A 23,174-nucleotide genomic window follows, 5' to 3' on the forward strand; every position below is an offset into this window, starting at 1 on the left:
TTTATCTTATCTTCTTTAGGAGCTACACCGAACTTACCACGAATATGTTCATTCCTTAATTTATCTTTCAATGTTATACCATTCATCCATTTAGGTATTCTCATCTCGGCAACTTTTACTTTTTGGATATTATGTTTCTTCATCGCCCAACATTCCGATCCATATAGCATAGCTGGTCTTATAGCTGTTCTATTAAACTTCCCTTTCAATTTTAAGGGTATTCTACGATCACATAGCACACTTGAGCACTTTTCCATTTTACCCAACCTGCTTTAACTCTATGCATTACATCATCTTCAATTTCTCCTTCAGCTTGCATAATAGATCCAAGGTATCGAAATCTTCAAGTTATTTATTTCTTCAGCATTTAAAATGAACTAAAAATTAAGAAAATCACAAAGATAATGTAAAAAAGAAAAACCACAAATACTTTGCAAAATACTTGTTGCCCATTCAAAAATTGCTAACTTGAATACATGACATAAGTCATGACAAGAGATGGCTATATTGTTACAAAGTTCAAACTATTTTCATGATGTAAGATACAACTCTCATATTATGACATTCCTTTTATATGAATATGTAGTAAAAATTTTCTAACCAATTATAACTTGAGAATCACACGCCCAAAATGCGCAAGCTTCAACTAAAAAGGCGCAAAAGACATGCTTTTTGTAAAAATGCGCAAGCCTCAGCATGTAATGCGTTAGCTTTTTTGGAGTTTGGTATTTAGATTGAGCCTCAAGGGATTTTTACGCATGCTTTGCCTTGAGGCAGCGTGAAGGCAAGCCTCGATTGAGCCTTTTAAAACACTGTTACAAATAAAGCAATATTTACAAAATAATGCCAAGTAAAACAAAAAATAAATAAAGAAAATATTTACAAAATAATTCCAAGTAAAACAAAAAATTATAAAATGACCCCAAAGTACCTAAAATACACAAATAACCCTAAATTAACTAAACTTTAAAATAACCAGAATTTTTCCAAAACTAAAATAAAAATTCCTAGCAACAACATAGACAATTTAAGTTCTCCATTGGTGGTTCTTAACAAAAAATTGCAAAATGACCCCAAAGCAAATAAAGCAAATATTTACAAAACACTGTTACAAATAAAGCAAATATTTGCAAAATAATCCCAAGTAAAACAAAAAATTACAAAATGACCCGGAAGTACCTAAAATACAAAAAATAATTCTAAATTAACTAAACTTCTAAAATAACCAGAATTTTTCCAAAACTAAAATAAAAATTCCTGGCAACAACATAAACACCTGAAGTTCTCCATTGGTGGTTCTTCATTTCAATGCTTTGTACTTCAATGTCTTGCATTTATTTTTGTAGCAAATCCACCATCACATTAGCTGCCATGACCATCTCCATATCCAATGTAAATTATTGCTACTTTATTTGTGACCACAACATCATCCTCGCCTCTAGCATGACCACAACTGCCAGTGCAACCCCTCTCTCATGCTGATGCCAATATACCTCCACAAATGCAACCAACAGCTTACACTGTCATCACACCTTCCACAAACATGAAGTAGAAACTTGCAAACTGCAATTTCTTCTTTTTTTAATACTTGTTCATCAAGTCTTCACATTTTAGCTATTAAAAAATGTCTACCTTGGATGATGCTGGAACTCCAACTATGTGGTTTTGCAGTTAAAACATAAAAGCATGCGAAACTCAATATGTCTGTCATGACTGTCTGCATGTCATCTTTAAAATCTTTGCTTCCATTAGCCTTCTTTGAGAAGTTTTCTTTTCTTAAGAAATAAAGAAGGGAGAAGGAAGATTGTTAATTGATTCTAAATCTGCAGCTTATTGTCATTCTGTCTAGGTTCCCTTCCTGTTTGTTGAAGGGTAGTGGGCATGCAATTCATTTAATACATTTGCCGGCTTGCATGTGCATAATGTACTTATATACCTATAGATGTCTATATTATGTGGACACTTCTTGCATACTACGTCCATGTGCTCTGCTCACTATTTTCCTGCTCTGCCTTCCTGGTTTCTGGGTGCCATCTATGTCTCTGAGAGCCTGATTTGACAATCTCCAATGAGAGAATTTTTTTTCCTTGCATTGGGGAATATGGGATTTGGGCTTTGGATTTCAATTTGTGTGGATTTGGATAAAGTGTAGTACACAATTGTAAATTGTTTTTTCCAAATCCAACAAAATCCAAGTCCAAGCCTCAAAATCCATGCTCCCGAACACTACCTTTATGGAATTGTAAAATATTGTTTTTCCTATCAGATTTCTTTTATCTGCTTTTGACATCTGATGCTTTGTTTTGGTCTAGTTGGATGAGCGTGCACTTACGGAAGTGATGAAGAAACTTTTCAAGAACTACAAAAAATGGTGCAAATACTTGAACCGCAAAAGTAGTCTTTGGTGAGGCTTCTCATATTAAATACTCAACTGAAATTACACTTGTTCATTAATGCGAGCACACCACATATATGACACACCACATATATGACAGCATGATTGTATGTTTTTGATGCCGTAGTGTGTCATAAAATACATACATGTTTACAATGTATACTGGTTGTTTGACATAATCACCTCTAAAAGTATAGTACAGATAATTATGACAGAGGAAGCCTAGTTTGAAGTTGCTAACTGCATTATATTATGCTCTATGTTTCGTGTGAACAACAAGAAAATAAAATATACACCTTCTGTTTGAGTCAATTATAACCACACAATAATATCTTTGCTGTGATTTCTAGCTTTTTAATAGATATGATGTGTGTCCAACACTCCAACTCCATGTGTCTGGAACATGCTACTCATGTTTTCCGTATAATGTTGCTCACGAGTTGTAGAAGTATCTGACACGGCCAAAAGGAAATGATTAGAACCACTTTTATTGCTTGAGTTGTGTTGTAGTCTTGTTTGGGTTAGTTTGGAAACTTAATATTTCATGTTTAAATTATGAACTTCTTATTGTGTTTTTTGTCATTCTTTCTCTGGTTTTCTTGTACTGCAGGCTGCCTACCATACAGCAGGAAGTGCAACAGCGTAAACTATTATACATGGGTCTTTATCTTCTTATATGGGGGGAGGCTGCGAACCTAAGATTCATGCCTGAATGCCTTTGCTATATTTACCATCACGTATGCTTTGATTTGAATTTCTTTACAACAGCACATACTTATGCGTGAAAACATTTTATTAATGTTACGTATATATACAGATATGTATTATGTACGTAAGTATGTACTGACATACATATATGCATACATATAGGCTCACACACACTTAACTGTGCATCAATTTTTTCCCCTCTCACTTGCATCTTTTATGTTGAGTAAATTAGCTTCTAATGATGTTGGACTAGTATTAAGTTTGGTCATAATTGTAAATTAAGATTTGAATTGTGCATGGAAATCCCAATTTTGGGAATCAAGAATTGAGTCAAATCTTAAGACACAGTACAAATTTCCAAAATCAATTCCAAGGCAAGCACATGCAGACATTTGTGCAACAAACAAAACAGTAAAATACATTTAAATTTTAATCATAAAAATTATATTTCATGCGTATGCTTTCTTGAAACAATTTAAAGCAAGGGAAGGGGAAGGAGTCAAGAAAATTTAATAAAAAGACTGAACTTTATGTTGTTTAAGTGAGGAATCAAGAGAGATATTTAAAAAAGATAAATTTTTTATGTTTATTGACAATAAAAAACCATTAATCATGCATATGCTTTCTTTGATTAAAAAAGAAAAGCAAAAGTAACCTAAAACAAAACTGATAAATAATTGAGCAAACTACTAAAAATTCAACCTTTGAAACTTAACAATAATGAAAAAATGAGTACCAAGCTGACTAGTGTCCTTATCTACTTCTCAATGGAAGAACACTATATTCCTCCTAGAGTGAAGCTGACTGCAATCATATGAATTCTATAATAATGTACTTAATGCTTTCAGCCTCATATATATAGTCACTGTTAAGGACACAGCCTAACAGCTTAGGCTCTGTTTGGTATTACTATAAAAAATTAGAGAAACGAAAACCAAAGTTTAAAATCAAAAACTAGAAGTAGAAACGAAAAACTAGAAACCCGCAACGTGTTTGGTTAACATCTATAAAACTAATGCAAATAAAACTTAATTAAAAAAATGGTCATTTTCATCTTTAAATCAAAATATTATTAAAATATGATTAAAATAATAAAACTACAAATAATATGCATTAAAAAATTACTATAATAAAAATAAAATTTATTATAATTATTTTGCTTAATTGTTCTACTTTTAAAATTCCTTTTAAAAAAAATTTATTGGACATCAAAATTGAAAAATAATAAAAGAATTTTGTAATTGGCTTTATTCTTATTTTTTGAAGTTTATGTATATTTTTATTTTAATTATATTTATTTCATATGTTCATTTAATTTTGATTTTAATTTAAAAATATATAAATGAATAATTTAATCCAAAATTTTTTTTTCTAGATATTAAAATTTTTGACAACAGGTTGCCAAAACAATTGAAAATCATAAAACCTAGTTTTTCAGTTTTTTGGCAAACAGCTGAAAACCAGCAACAAAAATAGAAAACTAACAACAAAAACAAACACAATTTTATAATCTATTTTTTCACTGTAGAGAAACCGAAACAGAAAACAGAGAACAACAGTGATACCGAACATGCCTTTAAGTTTCTTGATAAAGTGGTAATCTAACATGGTACTAGAGCCATGATTTCTAGTTGTCTGTACCTAATTTAAATTTGTTAAAAAAATAATTACGTCCTCAATATGGGTGTTATTCATTGTTTATTTATCCCTCCACATGCAATCGGGTTGCACTGCAGTAAAATGTTAAGGCTTGATATGCATTGTTGACCTGCAACCTAATGGGTTAATCTTTTAGATAAAGTGATAATCTAACAGACACTTTATGAAAAACATATTGTTCTAGGAGATAGTCCTAGAAAAAAAAAGTATATTTGGATGCTTATTCTTGTCACACTTGCAGATGGCATTTGAACTTTATGGCATGCTAGCTGGGAATGTGAGTCCCATGACTGGTGAGAACGTGAAGCCAGCCTATGGAGGTGAAGAAGAGGCTTTCTTAAAGAAAGTTGTAACTCCTATTTATGAAGTCATAGCAAAGGTGTTGTGTTCATTTCTTTTGAAATGGTCTATTAAAATTGAGTGTTCTGTGTGTTTTTTGTGCATGTTATCTTTGTAATGTGGTGCTTTACAGGAAGCTGAAAGGAGCAAGAGAGGGAAATCGAAGCATTCCCAGTGGAGGAACTATGATGATTTGAATGAATACTTTTGGTATTAATCTATTTGTTTGGTCACTCTTGATTACCTTATATACTTTAACAACTGTAACTAGTAACCCCTATAACTTGTAGGTCTGTTGATTGTTTTCGATTGGGTTGGCCCATGCGTGCTGATGCTGATTTCTTTTGTCTGCCTGTAGAACATCTTCATTATGATAAAAGTGGAGTAAGCTTTGATGGATACTTCTCTTTGCTCTTTCTTTACCTTTCAGGATTTTGTTTTTTAGGTGTACAGTTCAAATAAATTTGGAAAACATGTTCCTTATTTTATATAAGCAGTAATTCATTGATGATTAAAAATCATGCGGTTCACAATGCAGCTTTTAAGTGATTGTATCTTGGAGACTGCTTGCCACTTGGTAGCCCATTGTGGTCCGCCCCTTTCCCGGACCCCACATACGCGGGAGCTTTGTGCACCGGGCTCCCTTTTTATTTTATTTATTTTATTTTTTGGACAAACAAAGAAATTTCATTAAGAAAGAAGGGTTTAATGCGCTTGTGTCACTGAACTATTGACTAAAACAATCTAAGTCACTAAACTGTTTTTTTTTTAATTCGTGCGCTAAGGTCACTCAACTATCAAATTGTTGCAATCATCCTTTTTCCATAAAATAAAATCTCCCTCGGTTAAAATTGCTCATGTGGCAGTTCTAGGCCCATGCTTGATAATAGTAGTAATAATAATAATAATAACAACAACAATAATAATATCTCTCACTCACCCCTCTCTTCCTCTTTCCCCCCTCATCTCTGGAAGTCTCCTTTGTCATCGTAGATCCCACCATCGTTGCTGCAGATCTCCATGTCTCATTGAACAGCACTGCAAATCTCCATGCCTCCATGAACACAGCAGATCTCCGCACCCACAACTCACCAATATTCATGATTCAGTTGCAGTGGCAGAAATCCATCTCTCCACCTGTGTGGACTGGAACATGGTGGTGTTGATGGAGGTGTGGAGATCTGCGACAGCGGCTTACAATGTGTTCTTGGAAAATATGAACCCCTCCACGCCCAAATTCATACCAACAAAAAGCTAAAACCAACTGTTGTTTTTAAAACCCAACCATAGATCCCATCCGCAACAGATACTACCTCTTCACCCTTGCCATCGCTAGTGATTCCACTGCTGTCCACCTCCCCAGACACCCAGATCTAAATTGTTTCCAGTTATACCACCCATAAGTTCTTTACGTTTGCCTTCCCAGATTGAACTCACTTCACGCCAAACCCCCAAAATCTGCAAAACCCCAGCCTGCAAAGCAAAGGTCATGTCCATGTCCGCTATGGATGATTCCCCACACCCCTTCCTTCTCAAATCCCGTCACCAGAACCCCGCAACTATTGTGGAGAAGTAGAGGATCATAGCGGAAAAGCTGAAATTAAAATTAGGGCTTGGGGAGAGAAAAGAAGGAGAAGAATATATAACCCCGCAACTATTGTGGAGAAGAAGAGGATCATAGCGGAAAAGCTGAAATTAAAATTAAGGCTTGGGGAAAGAAAAGAAGGCGAAGAATATATATATATATATATATACATATATATATTTTTATATCTCCTTTAAATTTTATTATTATGAATACAAAATATTAGAAAGAAAAAAAATGGGTTGACCTTCCACGCAGGCAATTTTAATGAAGGTCTGTAAGTTTTGGATGGAAAGAGAGAGATTGCGATGATCTGGTAGTTGTGCGGCCTTAGTGCCCAAAAAAATAGTTTTGTGACCTTGATCATTTAAGTCAACAATTCAGTGACCACAGGTGCATTTAAGCTAGAATGAAGAGCACAAGTTTTACTCCTGTGCTTGGAAATACTCCAATTGTGTGTGTGTGTGTGTGTGTGCCCCTTGAATGTAGAATTTGATCAAGTTGTCTTTTATTATGCATTCTGAGTGTCAGACTAAGAAATCATTTTTTTTCACATTCATTTTTTATATTCTTGGAATATCTTTGCCCTTGTGCTAACCACTACATTTTCTGTATTTTAAGATAATTCAAAAGGGAAAATGATAAGATAAGTTGTTAATTTATATGATATTCAGGATGGCAAACCCGCTAGCAGAGATAGATGGATGGGGAAAGTTAATTTTGTTGAGATACGTACATTTTTGCATATTTTTCGAAGCTTTGACAGAATGTGGGGTTTCTTCATTTTGTGCTTACAGGTAATGCTTTGCTTTCCATGCCTTTGATTTTCTGTGATTTTTTATTTCCTGTTTATGGATTTCGTTGGTATTGAAGTTGGTGAATATTGTGAAGGCTATGATTATTGCCTCTTGGAATGGTTCGGGACAACCAAGCTCTATATTTAGTGCTGATGTTTTCAAGAAAATACTGTCTGTCTTTATCACTGCTGCAATATTGAAGCTTGGACAGGGTAAGTGAGGAAGTTCTGATCGTAGTTTCTCTCTCTCTCTCTGTCTCTCTTTCTGTTTTTTGTGTACGTCCATTTATCCTTTTTGCACATTGCGTGTGGGGAACATTTTCATAGCGACTTTTTTCTTCTTCTTTTTTCATCCGTTTAATCTTTATCTTGTTCATTGCATGTTGGGAACAATCTGGTAGACTGGTAATGACTTTTTAAGGACTCTAATGTTTCTTGTATCACTGTAATATTCACTATGTTCAATTGTCTAGTGGATTCTTGGATTGGATTCACATGGTTAATAACGGGCACAAATGCCATGTAGGATAGGTTATATTGTGCATGGTGTTGGTCCCCATACTGTACAAGGGTTGTTCGCCCAGGTGTGGCACCCAGGGGGTTAGTGGGTTGAATTGATGTGGTTAAAAATTTCATGTTGTACTAATTTTAACAGCAGAGTGCAGAATCAAGCAATGCAGACAAGCAAGAGTAAAATTAAGGAAACAAAAAGACAATGACATACAAAATTTATAGTGGTTCTATCTTTTGTGACCAACATTCACTCCCAAAGAAGCTCACTCACAAATTTCACTAGTATAATAAGCAGTAGTCATGCACTTGGCACATGGATCTATGGTCCTTGATATGCACTTTGATACTTGATCCAACACTTGATCCAAAAAAACATGCATTATAGACTCTCTCACACTTTAAATCAAATAAGTTTAACTGCACACCCTTTATAGATAATCAAGAAATTTAAATATGATATATAAGCTCACAAATGTTTTAAGAACAGTGTGCAATCAGTGTACAAAACTAAGCTTCATTACTTGACATTGAAGGGCTTATAAAAAGTTATGCTGATCCACCCCTGTGAGAAGATGTATTATGGAATTTCTTATGGAGGATTAGTTGCACTATAAGATGACTTACGGAATGTTTGCAGGGAAAAACTTTGAGTATGGTATGTTTTAAGTTGTTTCTCATGAGTCATGTAGAGTCAGTTGCAACTATGAGGTGATATGACTGAAGGACTTCTCACAGAGATTTGCATAGAAATAATGTGTCTTATGGTTTTTCTTGTGCAGGGAAGATTTCTAGAAACTAATTGTGTTGAACAATGTTCCCTGTAAACATTTCAATAATGCTTGCAAAGAACCATATATAGGCAAAATTTCAACTGTTTGATCTTAAAATTGGGTTAATATCCTTTCTCTTAATTCTCAACAACATTCTCTACAAAAATTTCAATAATGCTTGCAAAGAACCATATATAGGCAAAATTTCAACCGATTGATCACAAATTGGGTTAATATCCTTCCTCTAAATTGTTGGCAAGTTTCAAAATTTATCCAGTCAACTCTCCTTGATTATAGGAGAAATTTATGTAATTATCTAAATCTACTCTCCTTGATTTTAGGAGAAATTTCTGTAATTATGTAAATAATCTTAGGGGATCTTTCCTTTTAGATAATCCTTATGGTCTATAAGACATTCATATTGTACCTAATTTTACAATAATAAGAAATACTATTTCAATTCTTCTCCCCATCTAGATGGTATCAGAGCTTGGCCTTCTTTTCCTTTCGGCAGTTATAGCCTCTAAAACCTAGGCCTCACTCCCTTAACTCTGTTTAGTCTCCATTATGTCTGAAATTTCTGAAACTTCCACCATGGCCAGACCTGAACCTGTGGTTAACACCAAAACTGAAACTAAGGTAGCCCATACCGAACCCCATTCAGTCCAAATCACAAATATCCATTTCAATGAAGCCAACTTCTTGAGATGGTCTCAGTCAGTTCGAATGTATATCCGTAGGAGAGGTAAGATTGGGTACCTCACTGGTGAAACCAAGGCCACTGATAGAGCAAACCCATCATATACTATATGGGATGCTGAAAATTCCATGATTATGGCTTGGCTTGTGAATGCAATGGATGAAGATATTAGTGCTAATTACATGTGCGATCCTACTGCAAAAGAACTCTGGGATAATGTTAGTCAGATGTATTATGACCTTGGAAATTATTCCCATATTTATGAATTGCAGCAAAAAATTGAAATGACCCAACAAGGGGAAGATAGTGTGACTAAGTATTTCAATGTCCTTAAGAGATTGTGGTAGGACTTGGATCTATTCAATGATTATGAATGGAAGAGCCCTGATGATTGCAACTACAACAAGAAGATGGTGGAAAATGCAAGAATTTTTAAATTCTTGGCTGGTCTCAATGATGAGTTTGATGAGGTCAAGGGGAGGATTCTTGGTAGGCAGCCTCTGCCTCCAATCGGAGAGGTATTTTCTGAAGTGAGACATGAAGATTGTCGCCGGAATGTTATGCTAAAGAAAAAAGGGGCTGATGGAATAGTTGAGAACTTGACTTTGGTTGCTGCTAATCCTACTATTTTGGCTGTTGCTAATGCCCCTGTACAACGGTCATATCCCAATAAAAAATCTCTAGTATGGTGTGACTATTGTAATAAGCCACGCCATACCCAAGAAACCTGCTGGAAATTACATGGAAAACCAGCAAATTGGAAGAGCAGCAAACTTGGACCTGCAAACAATCAAGTGATTCCTAGAGCAAGTGAAGCCCAGACCAATGTTCTAAGTTCAGAGCAGATGGATCAGCTTCTTCAACTGCTGAAATCCAATCTAATATCCAGTACTTCTATTGGTTCCTTTGCCCAAATAGGTAATATGTCGAGTGCCTATTCCAGCTCTTTAGCCTTTGCACCATGGATTATTGATTCAGGTGCATCTGACCATATGACAAATATATTTCAATTGTTTCAATCTTATTATCCTTGTTCGGGTAATAAAAAGGTTAGGATTGCAGATGGGAGTCTTTCATCCATTGCAGGAGCAGGTTCAATTAGAATTTCTGGGAAAATAGAATTAAAATCTGTCCTTCATGTTCCTAAACTTGCAATCTTCTGTTTGTTAGTAGATTATCCTGTGATTCTAACTGTCGTATCATATTCTTTGATTCTCATTGTGAATTTTAGGACCAGAACTTGGGGGCAATAATTGGCAGTGCTATGATGATCGATGGCCTTTATTATTTTGATGATACCCTATTCAGTAATAAACAAGCTCAGGGCTTGAGTGGTAGTACTAGTTCAATCCTTGTGCGTGATCAAATAATGCTTTGGCTTCTTAGATTAGGGCATCCTAGTTTTTCTTATTTAAAATATTTGTTGCCTAATCTGTTTAAAAATTTGAATTGTACTTCTCTTCATTGTGACATGTGTCATTTATCAAAAAATCACCGAGTTCCTTCTATTTCAAAAGGCTACCGTGCATCAAAACCTTTTATTTGATACATAGTGATGTTTGGGGGCCCTCTAAGGTTACTACCTTATCCGGGAAAAAAAATGGTTTGTGACTTTTAAGATGATCATACTCGGATTTGTTGGGTTTATTTGATGAATGGAAAATCTGAAGTTGAAATATTATTCAAGAAGTTTTTATAGTATGACCGAAAACCCATTTCACACAAAAATAAGCATACTTTGTATGGATTATGGTACAGAATATTTCAACCAAGTTTTGGGAAATTTTTTGAAAGAAAGAGGGATTCAACATCAATCCATTTGTCGTGACACCCCATAACAAAATGACATCGCTGAAAGAAAAAATCATCATTTACTTGAGGTTGCACGGGCTCTAATGTTTTCAATGCATGTTCCAAAATATTTGTGGGGGGATGCTATTCTAATCGCTTGTTACCTTATTAATAGAATGCCTACCTGTGTGCTGCAGTATATCACTCCTTTGGCATGCCTAAAAAAATCCTTTCCTGATAATAGGTTAATTTTTGATCTGCCTCTAAAAGTATTTGGATGCGCTGTTTTTGTTTATATTCCAGCTCACTTTAGATCTAAACTTGATCCTAGGGCTGAAAAATGTGTGTTTCTTGGATATGCTCCCAATAAGAGAGGGTATAAATGTTTGAATCGAAAAAAAAAAAAAAATTCACATCAGTATGGATGTCATTTTTGTTGAAAATCAATCTTACTTTAACCAAACTTATCTTCATGGGGAGAAAGAGAGTAGTGAAGATCAGCTTTGGCAATATTCTATACCAATGCCTATTGTTTTCCTTGACATTGACATCCCTATACAAAACATTCAAGAAATTCAAATTTTAAATAGTGAAAAAAATGGAAATCCCAATCTGCTTGTACAAAGCATAAGGGAATCACAAACAGGGGGAGAATTGCTATAGAATAATCCCTCTTCTGAGCTTTGTGTTTATACTAGAGGCAGGTATTGTTCTAATAGTAAGGATCATCCCACAATTTCAGAGTAGAATCAATCATCACTTCCAAAAACTGGTCATTTGGAAATCCCAGGTAATCCTTCTACTACACTACTAGTTGATTAGTCTACTGACCTTGATGTACCTATAGCCATTAGGAAAGGAGTTAAAACCTGTACCATGCACCCCATTGCCAAATATTTATCATACCATAGACTCTCATAATCATAAGGCCTTTACATTCAATATTTCTCACCTATTTGTTCCAAGGACCATTTAGGAAGCTATGGATCATTCGGATTGGAAGTTAGCAGTTCTTGAAGAGCTTAATGCACTACGGAACGACAGTACTTGGGAAATTGTTGATTTGCGAAAGGAAAAGAAAACTGTAGGTTGCAGGTGGTTGTTTACATTTAAATGCAAGGCTGATGGCAATATAGAGAGATATAAGGCAAGATTCATTGCAAAAGGGTTTACACAAACATACAAAATTGACTACCAAGAAACTTTTGTTCCAGTGGCCCAGATAAACTCAATCCGAGTGTTACTCTCCTTAGCTGTACATTCTAACTGGCCCTTACATCAGTTGGATGTAAAGAATGCTTTTTTAAATGGAGATCTAGAGGATGGAGTGTTTATGGAATTACCACCAGGTTTTGAAGGTAATCTTGGCTGAGATAAGGTGTGTAAATTGAAAAAATCATTGTATGGGCTCGAGCAATCTTCGAGAGCTTGGTTTGAACGCTTTGGGAAGGCTGTAAAGGGTCATGGTTACGGCCAAGTTCAAGCTGATCACACCATGTTCTATAAGCACTCAAGTGAAGGGAAGGTTGCTATGCTAATTGTCTATGTTGACGATATTATTTTCATAGGTAATGACAGCAAGGAACTCTATAAATTAAAACAAACGCTTGCTAATGAATTTGAGATTAAGGACTTGGGCGACTTGAAGTATTTTCTTGGTATGGAATTTGCAAGGTCAAGAAAAGGTATTTTTGTTTCACAAAGAAAATATGTGCTTGACTTGCTTTGAGAAACATGTTTACTAGGGTGTAAAGCAGCTGAGACACCTATAGAGCCTAATCTTAAACCACAACTTGCCAAGCCCGAGGAAGTAACCAATAGAGACCAGTACCAAAGATTGGTTGGAAGGCTACTTTATCTGTCACATACACGTCCTGACATAGCCTTTGCTGTCAGTATGGTTAGCCAATTCATGCACTCACCAGGGCCTGACCACTTTGATGCAGTTTATAGAATCCTGAGATATTTAAAGGGAACTCTAGGAAAAAGGTCTATTGTTTGATGACCATAGACATCTACAAGGTGAGGTATACACTGATGCAGATTGGGCTGGGAGTATAACTGATCGAAGATCAATTTCTGGTTATTGTGCCTTTGTTGGTGGAAATTTGGTTACATGGTGAAGTGAAAAACAATATGTGGTAGCTAGGAGTAGTGCAGAGATAGAATTTAGAGCAATTGCTCATGGAGTTTGTGAAGTGTTGTGGATTAAAAAATTATTGGAAGAATTGAAAGTCACTAATCCGCTACCTATGAGACTGTATTGCGATAACGAATCTGCCATAGCCATTGCTCACAATCCAGTGCTTCATGATAGAACAAAACATGTTGAGGTCGACGAGCATTTTATAAAGGAGAAGCTGGACAGTGGACTGATTTGTTTACCCTATATCTCTACTACTGAACAAGTAGTAGATATACTTACAAAAGGACTACCAAAGAAGCAATTTGAAAATTTGATCGGCAAGCTGGCTATGGAAGACATCTTCGTTATGTAAATCTACTCTCCTTGATTATAGGAGAAATTTCTGTAATTATGTAAATAATCTTAGGAGATATTCTAGGATATATTCTTAGGAGATATTCTAGGAGATTTATTGGTAATTGTCATTCCTTCATTTTTTTTTCCTATTCTTTCCTTCATTATTCTTTCCTTTTAGATAATCCTTGTAGTCTATAAGACATTCAGATTGTACCTTATTTTACAATAATAAAAAATACTATTTTAATTCTTCTCCACTTTAAGATAAATTCTTAGCTTTGTCATTATCAATATTTTGACAGTGTTGAGGAGCTATCTATGGAGGTGGGTTGTAGTGTTTTGGATTGGCCGTTATCCTATCTTGGGGTTCCTTTTGGGGGTAATCCTAGATCTGGTAGCTTTTGGGATCTTGTTGTGCGAAGGGTTTCTAAAAGATTGGATCGGTGGAAAGATACTCTAATTTCTATTAGTGGTAGAATTACGCTAATCCGAGCCTGTTTTTCTTTCAATTTGCAAGATTCCGGATGGGGTTGCTAATAAGATTGAGAAGATAATGAGGGTTTGTTTGTGGCTGGGGGTAGGGAGTATTAGGGATCATTTGGTAAGCTGGCAAGTGGGAGGTCTAAATGGGAGGTTGGTTTGGGCATTGGGAATCTAGTGTCTAAAAACACAGCTCTTTTGACTAAATGGCTTTGGCTGTTTCCGCTATAGAATTCCTCCTTGTGGCATTTGGTTGTTAAAAGCAAGTATGGTTTGGATGAGAATGGGTGGGACACTAATTTGAGATTTAGATGTTTTTCAGAGAGTCCATGGAAAGCTATCTTGTAGAGTTATCCCCTCGCCATTTCCCATATTATATTCTTGGTGGGAGGAGGTAGTAATATCCGTTTTTGGAAAGATCCTTGGTTGGGAAAGGTAGTTTTGCCAACCTTTTTTCTACGCTTCTTTCGCTTGAGCTCAGGTTAGGATGGGTCCATTTCTTTTTCTTTTTTTTGTTGTTGTTGATCTAGGTGATAATTTGCCTTATTAGGATTTCTACTTACATAGATCGTTAAATGATAGGGAGATGGTAGAGCTATCCTCTTTGCTTGTCTTGTTGATTAACTGTCTTTTTTTCTTTAGAGGACGATAGGTGGTCTTGGTCTTTGGATCCTTTGGGGGTTTACTTGTGCAAATCTTTTTGTGATTTTTTGAAAAGGTCTAATTTATCTTTTCCTCTCTATAGTTCCATTTTGAAGGCCAAAGTCCCCATTAAAATTAAGGCTTTTATTTGGTTGGTTGCGCTTGATAGAATTAATGCCAATAACTTGCTGCAGGTTAGGAGACCTTTGAAGGCTCCATCTCTGGACATATTTGTTCTCTGCTTTAATTGTTCATGATTATCATTACATTTGTTCATTCATTGTAACTATGCTTGGAGTGTTTGGAATAAGTTATTTGGTATTTTAGGCGAATGTTGGGTGAGTTCTAAGATAGTGAAGGATTTTTTGGCAGTGTCTTTTGCTATATTTGGCAGGAAAAGGGAATGGGCAGTGCTTTGGAAATGTGTCTTTTCTTTTTGCAGTCTTTTGGGGGTTGCGGATGGAGCGCAATGCGCGCATTTTTCTAAGGAAGAAGTCATCTCAGTTGCTGGTTTGGGAAAATATACATTATTTGGATTCTCTTTGGTGTTTTGAACAAGGGAATTTTAAGGGGGTGAGTTTTTGGGATATTCAGTGCGATTGGCATTATGTGGAGTGTAAGTTTGTGATGGTTTTTTTCCTCTTTCGTTATTTAGTCTTTAGGTTGCTCCTTTGTGTTTTTTATGTGGATTTTCCTAACTTTGTTAAGGAGATGTCTTATTCTTCTAGCTTTATATTTTTAGTCTATTAATGAATTCATATTTTATTATAAAAAAAATTAGCAAGCTTCTTTCTTTGAACACAAGAAACACAATTGTGTAAAAGAAATATAAAATTGAATTATTTTGTCACAAAACTTTAGAATCTTAGACTCCTTAAAATATGGAACCATGTTCCCTTCACAAAATGGAAGCTATGGATGGCTTTGCAAGATTCTAGGAGCTTTCTCTGTATCAATATATAGGAATTCAAAGTCCAAAACTACTTCCAGTCATTCTTAGCTTTCGAACATGAGTTGCGTTAGGAATTTCAAGATCAAGTCTTTGAGTCACTCTTAGCTTTCAAACACGAGTTGCAAAGAATGAAATGCAGGATGAGTAGTCTCATGTCTTTGTTAAGTGCTAGTGACTTTAATAGAATCAACATAAGATGTCTTATTAAATTTAAATGCATAAACATTGCACATAAGTTCTACGTACGTGAAAAAGTGGTCAAATGAGATACCTCTACATGCAAGAAATATTTCAATGGACCCAACAATCGCCTAAAGTACTAAATAACTTATTCCAAGCTGAAATTTAGTTTGTGGGTGATGCTTCACCCATTTGATACTTTGATGATCATCACTAATAATCACAATATCACCCATATATATAGTGAGCATAATTTAGTAAGTAGTGGAGTGATCTATTGCACATGGCTAAATACCAAACTCAAGTACTAGGCACTTGACTGGACCAAACCTTGCTTTGGGAGACTCAAATCAGACAAGGATTTCTTGAACTAGTACACTAATGTAACTCTCCTTGAATGACGAACCCAGGTGGTTGTTCTATATATACCTCCTCCTAGAGGTCACGATGTGTGAAGGTGTTCAATGTTTGTGACAAATGCCAAAGCAAGTGAAGCATGGTGACCAAGGAAATGAACCAATGAGGCAAGTTTGGCAACAGAGGAGAATGTGTCATGATAATCAAGGCCATACACCTGAGTATACTCTTTGGCAAGGCTAGCCTTTGAACAAGCCACTGAATCATTTGGTTGGCTTTCATGCTATACACCCAACCACAACCAGCCAGAAACTTATTAGGAGGGAGTTGTCCTAGTTCCCAAGTATCATTATCATGTAAAGGATGCATCTCTTCAATCATTGCAGTGCTCTACTCAAGAAGGGATAAGGCTTCAAAAGCTGATTTAGGAAAAGAAATATAATAGAAACTGGAGGAGACTCTTCTGCTTAGTCAATATCGTTTGTACACTCACAAATTTGGATGATCTAAGCAATGAGTAGGACTCAAACTGGATGAAGATGCCGGAGTAATGGGTAGAGATAATAGGTTATAATTTGGAAGGTTAGGCAAAGAAGGGATTCATCAGGGCCAACAGGACTCAAAAAATCATAATGGTATGGTGCAGACTCAAAAAAAGGTTATGGTAACAAAGACAAAGAGTCAAGGAATGTGGCTTTGACTCTTTATCGGACAACGGTGGGTTACTGCTAGATCTGTTGGAGGGGAGCTTTGGGTATGGAGAGGGATTCGGGCAACAAAGGAAAAGAGTAGGGCTTTGTCTCTCATTCCTCTTGCAATTTTCTGGTGTTCATGGAAATAGAGGAATGGAAAGAGTTTTCAAATTCTGTGTCAACGTTTCAGTTCAGCAAAGAACAATGGTTTACAGCGGTTACTAGTTGGCATAGTGGACTTGCAGCAAATGAATTTAATGTAATTTTTGGTTTTTGTTACACCCTATAGGGTGGTTGGTTTGGCATTCCCCCTGATGTTCTTTTAGTATATACTTTTTTACTTACCAAAAAAAAAAAAAAAAGTAAAGTAGGGCTATAACATTGCTATCCCCTTTTGATTATAGACTGGCTGAGAAAAATACACTTGATAGCATGAGGATCCAACTTATTTATCTTTCTTAAACTCAACTAATGGACAAAGGACACAACCAATTACAAAGGGTTTTAAGAGGGGTTTTCTAGGCTTTTTTACATCTATTTTTTATTCTTTGTTTTTTGGGTTCCAAGGATCTCTTGTCCTCCCCCAGCTTCGTAACAATCTCCATTCTCATTCTTAATATATTTCTTTTGCTATATATATATATATGGGGAGTAAGTGAGAAGGAGGCTTTGAGAAGAGAACTGGATATGATATTTTATCACCAAGGATGGAGGATGACATTTTATTGATAAGAGAGCAAGTAGTGAGCACAACACCACTTCAAAAATTTTTGGACATTCATTTGATGCAGTAAGGTACGAGTGACTTTGAGTTTATGCCTTTTTTTTAAAGCTGTGCAACTCCATTTTTTTGTGGACCATGGGAACAAAATGACACATAGATCATACTAGAGTTGGTCACTCTTACTTGGGTAATGAATTGACAATTGCATTATCACTATGAAGTACCATGGTTGAATATCAAATTGTGCCTTTAGCTGAGAATAGAAGGCACAAAAGATGTTAAAATGATCTTTCATTAAATATAGTGAAGTCCTCCTAGATTAGTCTTCAACAAATGATGCAAAATATTGGAACCCCAAATTTGACATTACACAACTAGGATTCCAAACATCAGAATTAACTAACATGAACGGGCTTCCAGTTTATTGACTCAGGAATCAAAGGGAACGTAATGATGCTTTCACAATTGAGATGACTCAAACTCAAGATCAGGCACTGAACTCATTGTAGGACCTAGCTGTTTTAACTTGTCCAATGAAGGATGATGAAGGCAACAATGGATTTGAAGTGGTATAACACTGTGCTACGGGCAATATGAGAGGAGAGCGACTCAAAGTCGTAGAGTAAACCAACCCCACATCCTGTGCTAATCATGTTCCTTGTGTTCATACTCTGAATAACAGAACAATTTAGCAACCTGATAATCCTACTAACAGAGATGATATTGAAGGAGGATTTAGGAATGTACAAATTGGAAGAAAGGGAGATTGAGGGAGTAAGATTTACATGGTCATCCCTTAACTGTAGCACTGGACCCATGAGCGAGGGCAACTCGAGGTAGATTTTTAGAATGCTAGAGTTCTGAATAGAAATTGGTTACAAGTAAAATTGTGGCAGAATCCATAACTCAAGGTCTAGCGGGAGATTGGATGACATGCAGCTCATAGGATTAACTTTCTTAGCAAAAGATGCAATGTGAAAAGATGCAATGTGATGAGGGATGCTTGTTTTGGGATGCCTACAGGAACCTCAAATTCTCCTCCTCGGAGACTGTTATAGAACTCTGTTTACCAATGGCTGGACAAGTCATGATGGAAAATTTTTGGAATTTGTCGTTTCCATCCCAACAGAAAAAAATTTCGACCAACAAACCGAATCATATACAAACAACGAATAAGATAAACTATTAGATCAATTCAAAAATACAGCAACATAACACTTTCAGTCCCTAATGAACTTACTAAACATTGGCAAACAGCTTCCAGAAGTACTGCACAGTCATTCTTGGAGTCCCCACGCATGAGTAACTATAAAGGTGAGAACTTGGACAAAAATCCATGACAAAATACTCAATATGTTTTATAGAGGGATTTGAACAGTATAGGATCAATTCAAAAAAAAAACATGGTTGTCTGAAGCTTTACACACTGGTGCTGCTTTACTCACTTTCCAGCAATGGGATTTCATGGGTCGGCAGATCGAATTCCTATGGGTGTCTGTGGTTTTGGTTTTGCAAGATCTAAAGGAGTTTTTGTGTTCCTAAATTGTAATGTTGTATAGGGAACTTCTGGCAATTGCTGTGGCTTCTGGTAGCTGTTCGCTGTTTTTCAGGCCTATGGTGTCCTAGCAATTCCAGTAGACATGCTGCAGATATAGGGCTTTAGGCTTTGGTTTGACGATCAATGTGGAACTTAATATTTAGGCCTCGAGACCAGGCTGTGATACCACATTGAGAGTATTGTAAATTGGAAGACCTAATCATAATGATGGGTTTCTCCCTATATATTTATAATATATTTCTAATGATCATATTACCCTTGATAAAGAAATATACATGATGCTCTTGGGTTTCGATTAAGGAATAAATATTGTTTCCGAATAATTTCTGTTGTATATTAATATTTAGTGCTCATGCCATGCATTATTAAAATATGGAAGGTTATCAATTAGGAGGGATACTGCTTGATGGTATGCAACTTTCGAGGAAAAAAAATTTGAGATGTGATATGATTCAGGTGAAACATGAGTCAAATGACTAGTACAGCAAGAGGGTGCCAAAAATTGTGGGTGAGGTTGTGAGTAATTGCATGATGGGATATGATATGGGAGCATATGATTTAATAAATAACTTTGCTAGATTTGTGTCATACCCCAGTGGGCTTCTTTTTTTCATGCGCAAGTTGAATCATTTGGTTGTAATTGATGGTTGTTGGAGGATCATTGAGTACGCGAAAGGGAGGAGATCCCCTTTGTACTTGGGGGGAGATGGCTACTCCAGTCTTGGCAAGTTTTAGTTCAAAAAGATCCATGTTTAGTGGCTTAGGAAGATGAAAGGAAAGGATATAACTTTCATTCAATGGAACAAAGGTACAACAATGCTAGAAAAATGCTGGTTTTGTTTGAAATCAATAGAGTTGGGAATTTGCTAGTTGTTTACGCAAGATCAACACATCCAAGCAAAAAGATGAGATAGATAACTCCAATGAAGGATTCAATTACTTTAGCTCAGCCTATAAAAAAAAATCTCTTGTAGCCCTAGGAGGATGTTGTAGAAGGAAAGAAGGCTCAAGGTGGAGTGGAGATGGTATGGTTTCTTTTTTTGTGGTCGATTCGGGTAGTCTTTTAGTTTCTTGGAGCTTCCATTTCAGAAGATTCCTAAATGACAGAGAGATTATGGAACTTTCTGCCTTTCTTGTTATTGAATAATTGTCATCTTTCTTTAGGTAGGGCTACTCGGTTTTGGGCTTTAGTTCATATGGGGATTTGTTCTTGTAAATTTTTTTCGAATGTTTGACCCCTTCAACTCTTGTTTTCATCCATTTTCATTCATTTGGAAGACCAAAGCTCCCCCAAAGATTAAAGCTTTCATTTGGCTGATTGTGTTTAATAGAATTAATACTAAAAATTTGTTGCAAATTAGAAGATCTGTGAGGCCTTATCTCCAGATGTTTGTGTGCGTTGTTATTTGAATTCTGAGTTTGCTCCTCATTTGTGTTTACGCTGAGATATTTCTTGGAGAATCTTGAATAATTTATTTGGCATGTTGGGAGAAGCTTGGGTTTGTCTAGTGAGGATGGATGGAATACTGACTCTCTCTTTTGAGGGCTTTAGAGAAGAAGAAAGAATAGGATTGCTTTGTGGAAGTGTGGAATATTTCCAGTGTTGTGGGGTTCATGGTTGGAGCACAATGCACTAAGTTTTTTTAGGGATAAAATTAAATAGATGGCTGGTTTGGAAGAACTGAGAGTGCACTCGGGGGGGGGGGGGGGTTGTCTCTCTTCGGGAGCTGCCTTATGGTTTTCTTTGGTAGTCTCAGCTTTCGCTGGTATATTAGGCAAGGGATTTCAAAGGTTTAGGGCTGGCTATATCAATTACTGGATGGGGATTCACGTAACTAGGGAAATAAATTTCATGGAATTAGGTCATGGATAGAGGGGTAAGAAGTACATCATTTTCATTCCTGAAGAGAAGGGGAAGGATGGTCTCAATTTTTGGAAGCATTCAATACTTTGGAGAGTTCATGTTGGTTAGACTTGAATGGAGTAGATAGTAAGAGGTCCTACATAAATCGCTCTTGGAGTCAGATTGTTGTTGGAAGTGTAGCCCATGGTGAAGGTTGTTCAATATCTATGAGTTTGCAGGAAAAGGTTTGTACTTGTGGGGGAAGGTTGCAAGAGTAGTGTCTCAGGCACAATCGATGGAGTTGAAAGCGGTGGTGTCGAATGAGCAGTCTAAACAATAGGTGGCTAAGGTTTCTCGTTTTGACAATAGGATGACAAAGACAGCGGCGCGTAGGATTATTGGCGTGGAAGATGAACTGATGAAATTAGAGTGGGTTGGGCCTGGTTGATTGTCTATTAAAATTGGTTTGGGCTGGCTTTTCGAAAATAATAAGAGTTTGTTGAACTCTTTGGTGGGATTTTTGATTAAGGAGGCCCAAGAGCAGGCTTTTGATTTAAAAATGAGCTTGGGCAATGGGGATGTTTATATAGGAGAGCAGATGACCATGCATCTGGGAAGGCCCAAAAACAGCAGATGGGACACTTAACTGGGAAAGTTCAAGAGTCTCTGCAGCCCCTTGAATCTCTTTGCCTACGATTTGTGATGATACATGGCTTCATCGTCCTTCTAAGCAGCAACATGTTGAACGATGTCCTTCATTAAATGTAGTACAAGGTGTTCCATCCTTGTGCACTTCTTTGAATAAAAGCTTAGATGCTCATGATGAGGGATATTCTGATTCAATCAAAGTGTTGAAGCCGAAAGGAGGACAAAGGCCTGATAGGTTTAATGTTTCTCCTTGATTAGAGGAAAATGGCATTTGGAGGAGCTTAAAGAATGTAAAGGGGGAGTCTAGCTCAAAGAATTTTATTTCTTGTGAGTTGGAAAGTCAGGATTTCATCTCTGGTTCGATGGGAAATCAAGTTGGAAAGGGAATCTATTTGGAGAATTCAGGGATTGGTAAGGTGTATGCCCATTGAAAGAATATGCAGATGGGTCTTGAAGGTAGGAAGTTTAATGAAGAAAAGCAAGAATATCTAGTGAGAAAACACATAAAATTATTGAGAGAGATTCCAGAGGTGTTTTAAGTATAGTGAAAGAGCCAATCGCTGAGACGACTTAGTTGAGTAAGGAAAGTAAGAGATGGGGAGATGTGTCAGATGAAGACAGCATTGGAAGTAGTGAGTTTAAATGTGAAAAAGTTCTACTTTTGGACCATATTGGGAATAGTGTGGATATTCCTCTAATTCTTCTATTGATTGTCTCAGTGATTTATCTTATGTGCTGCCTCCTCCGTTCGATGGTTTAGAAGGTATTAATTTGTTTGAAGACAAGGTTCATAGAGATGATAAAAAGGTTAAAAATGGAATCATGCCTACCTTTGTTCAGGATGAATTTCCTAGGAAGGATCAATGCGAGGCTTTTGGATGACTTGGCCTCAAGTTATTTGATCGAGGTAATGAAGTCAGGCTTGATGGTGGCAAATCCAAGGTGAAGGGTTATAGAGAAGTGGTTTTGAAATGTTTGGTGAACTATGGTGGCAAGGGTTTGAAGAGGGGATTTCTTGGCTGATTATTGCGGTTTTTCATTTTTTTTGTTATGCTTTTACTCTCTTTTTTTCTCTTTTTGATTTTTTTAATACTTTTTAATATTAGGATTTAGTATCCCCGCTTTGATTCTGCATTCTCATCCTTATTATATTTTATTTTATTATAAAAAAAAAATTTCGGCTATAATGTGAAAGCCTGAAACATATAATCATGCCCTGGCTATGGGTTATGCTTCCAAATTATATATTCTGTAGATGAAAATTTACAAGTGATCTTGCCTTTTTGTTTGTTTGTTTTATTTTTTTGTTTTTTTTTTCTGCTGCTTGTAGTGTATCACCATTCACCGTGTCCATCAACTA

At 36.1% G+C, this 23,174-nt stretch overlaps 1 protein-coding gene across 1 annotated transcript in view; it reads left to right on the top strand.

Moving 5' to 3' along the window:
* LOC131148616 (callose synthase 3) overlaps window positions 1–23,174 on the top strand; it is a 75,909-nt gene that overhangs the window by 14,525 nt on the left and 38,210 nt on the right. Inside the window, exons 9-15 of the mRNA XM_058098452.1 lie at window positions 2,313–2,404; window positions 3,006–3,132; window positions 5,004–5,141; window positions 5,235–5,311; window positions 5,392–5,485; window positions 7,361–7,483; window positions 7,578–7,695. Of these exons, the coding sequence (XP_057954435.1) occupies window positions 2,313–2,404; window positions 3,006–3,132; window positions 5,004–5,141; window positions 5,235–5,311; window positions 5,392–5,485; window positions 7,361–7,483; window positions 7,578–7,695 (769 nt within the window). The remainder of the gene's footprint in view (window positions 1–2,312; window positions 2,405–3,005; window positions 3,133–5,003; window positions 5,142–5,234; window positions 5,312–5,391; window positions 5,486–7,360; window positions 7,484–7,577; window positions 7,696–23,174) is intronic.

Source organism: Malania oleifera, chromosome 2 (assembly GCF_029873635.1).
Source record: "Malania oleifera isolate guangnan ecotype guangnan chromosome 2, ASM2987363v1, whole genome shotgun sequence".
In the NCBI taxonomy this organism is placed as follows: domain Eukaryota; kingdom Viridiplantae; phylum Streptophyta; class Magnoliopsida; order Santalales; family Ximeniaceae; genus Malania; species Malania oleifera.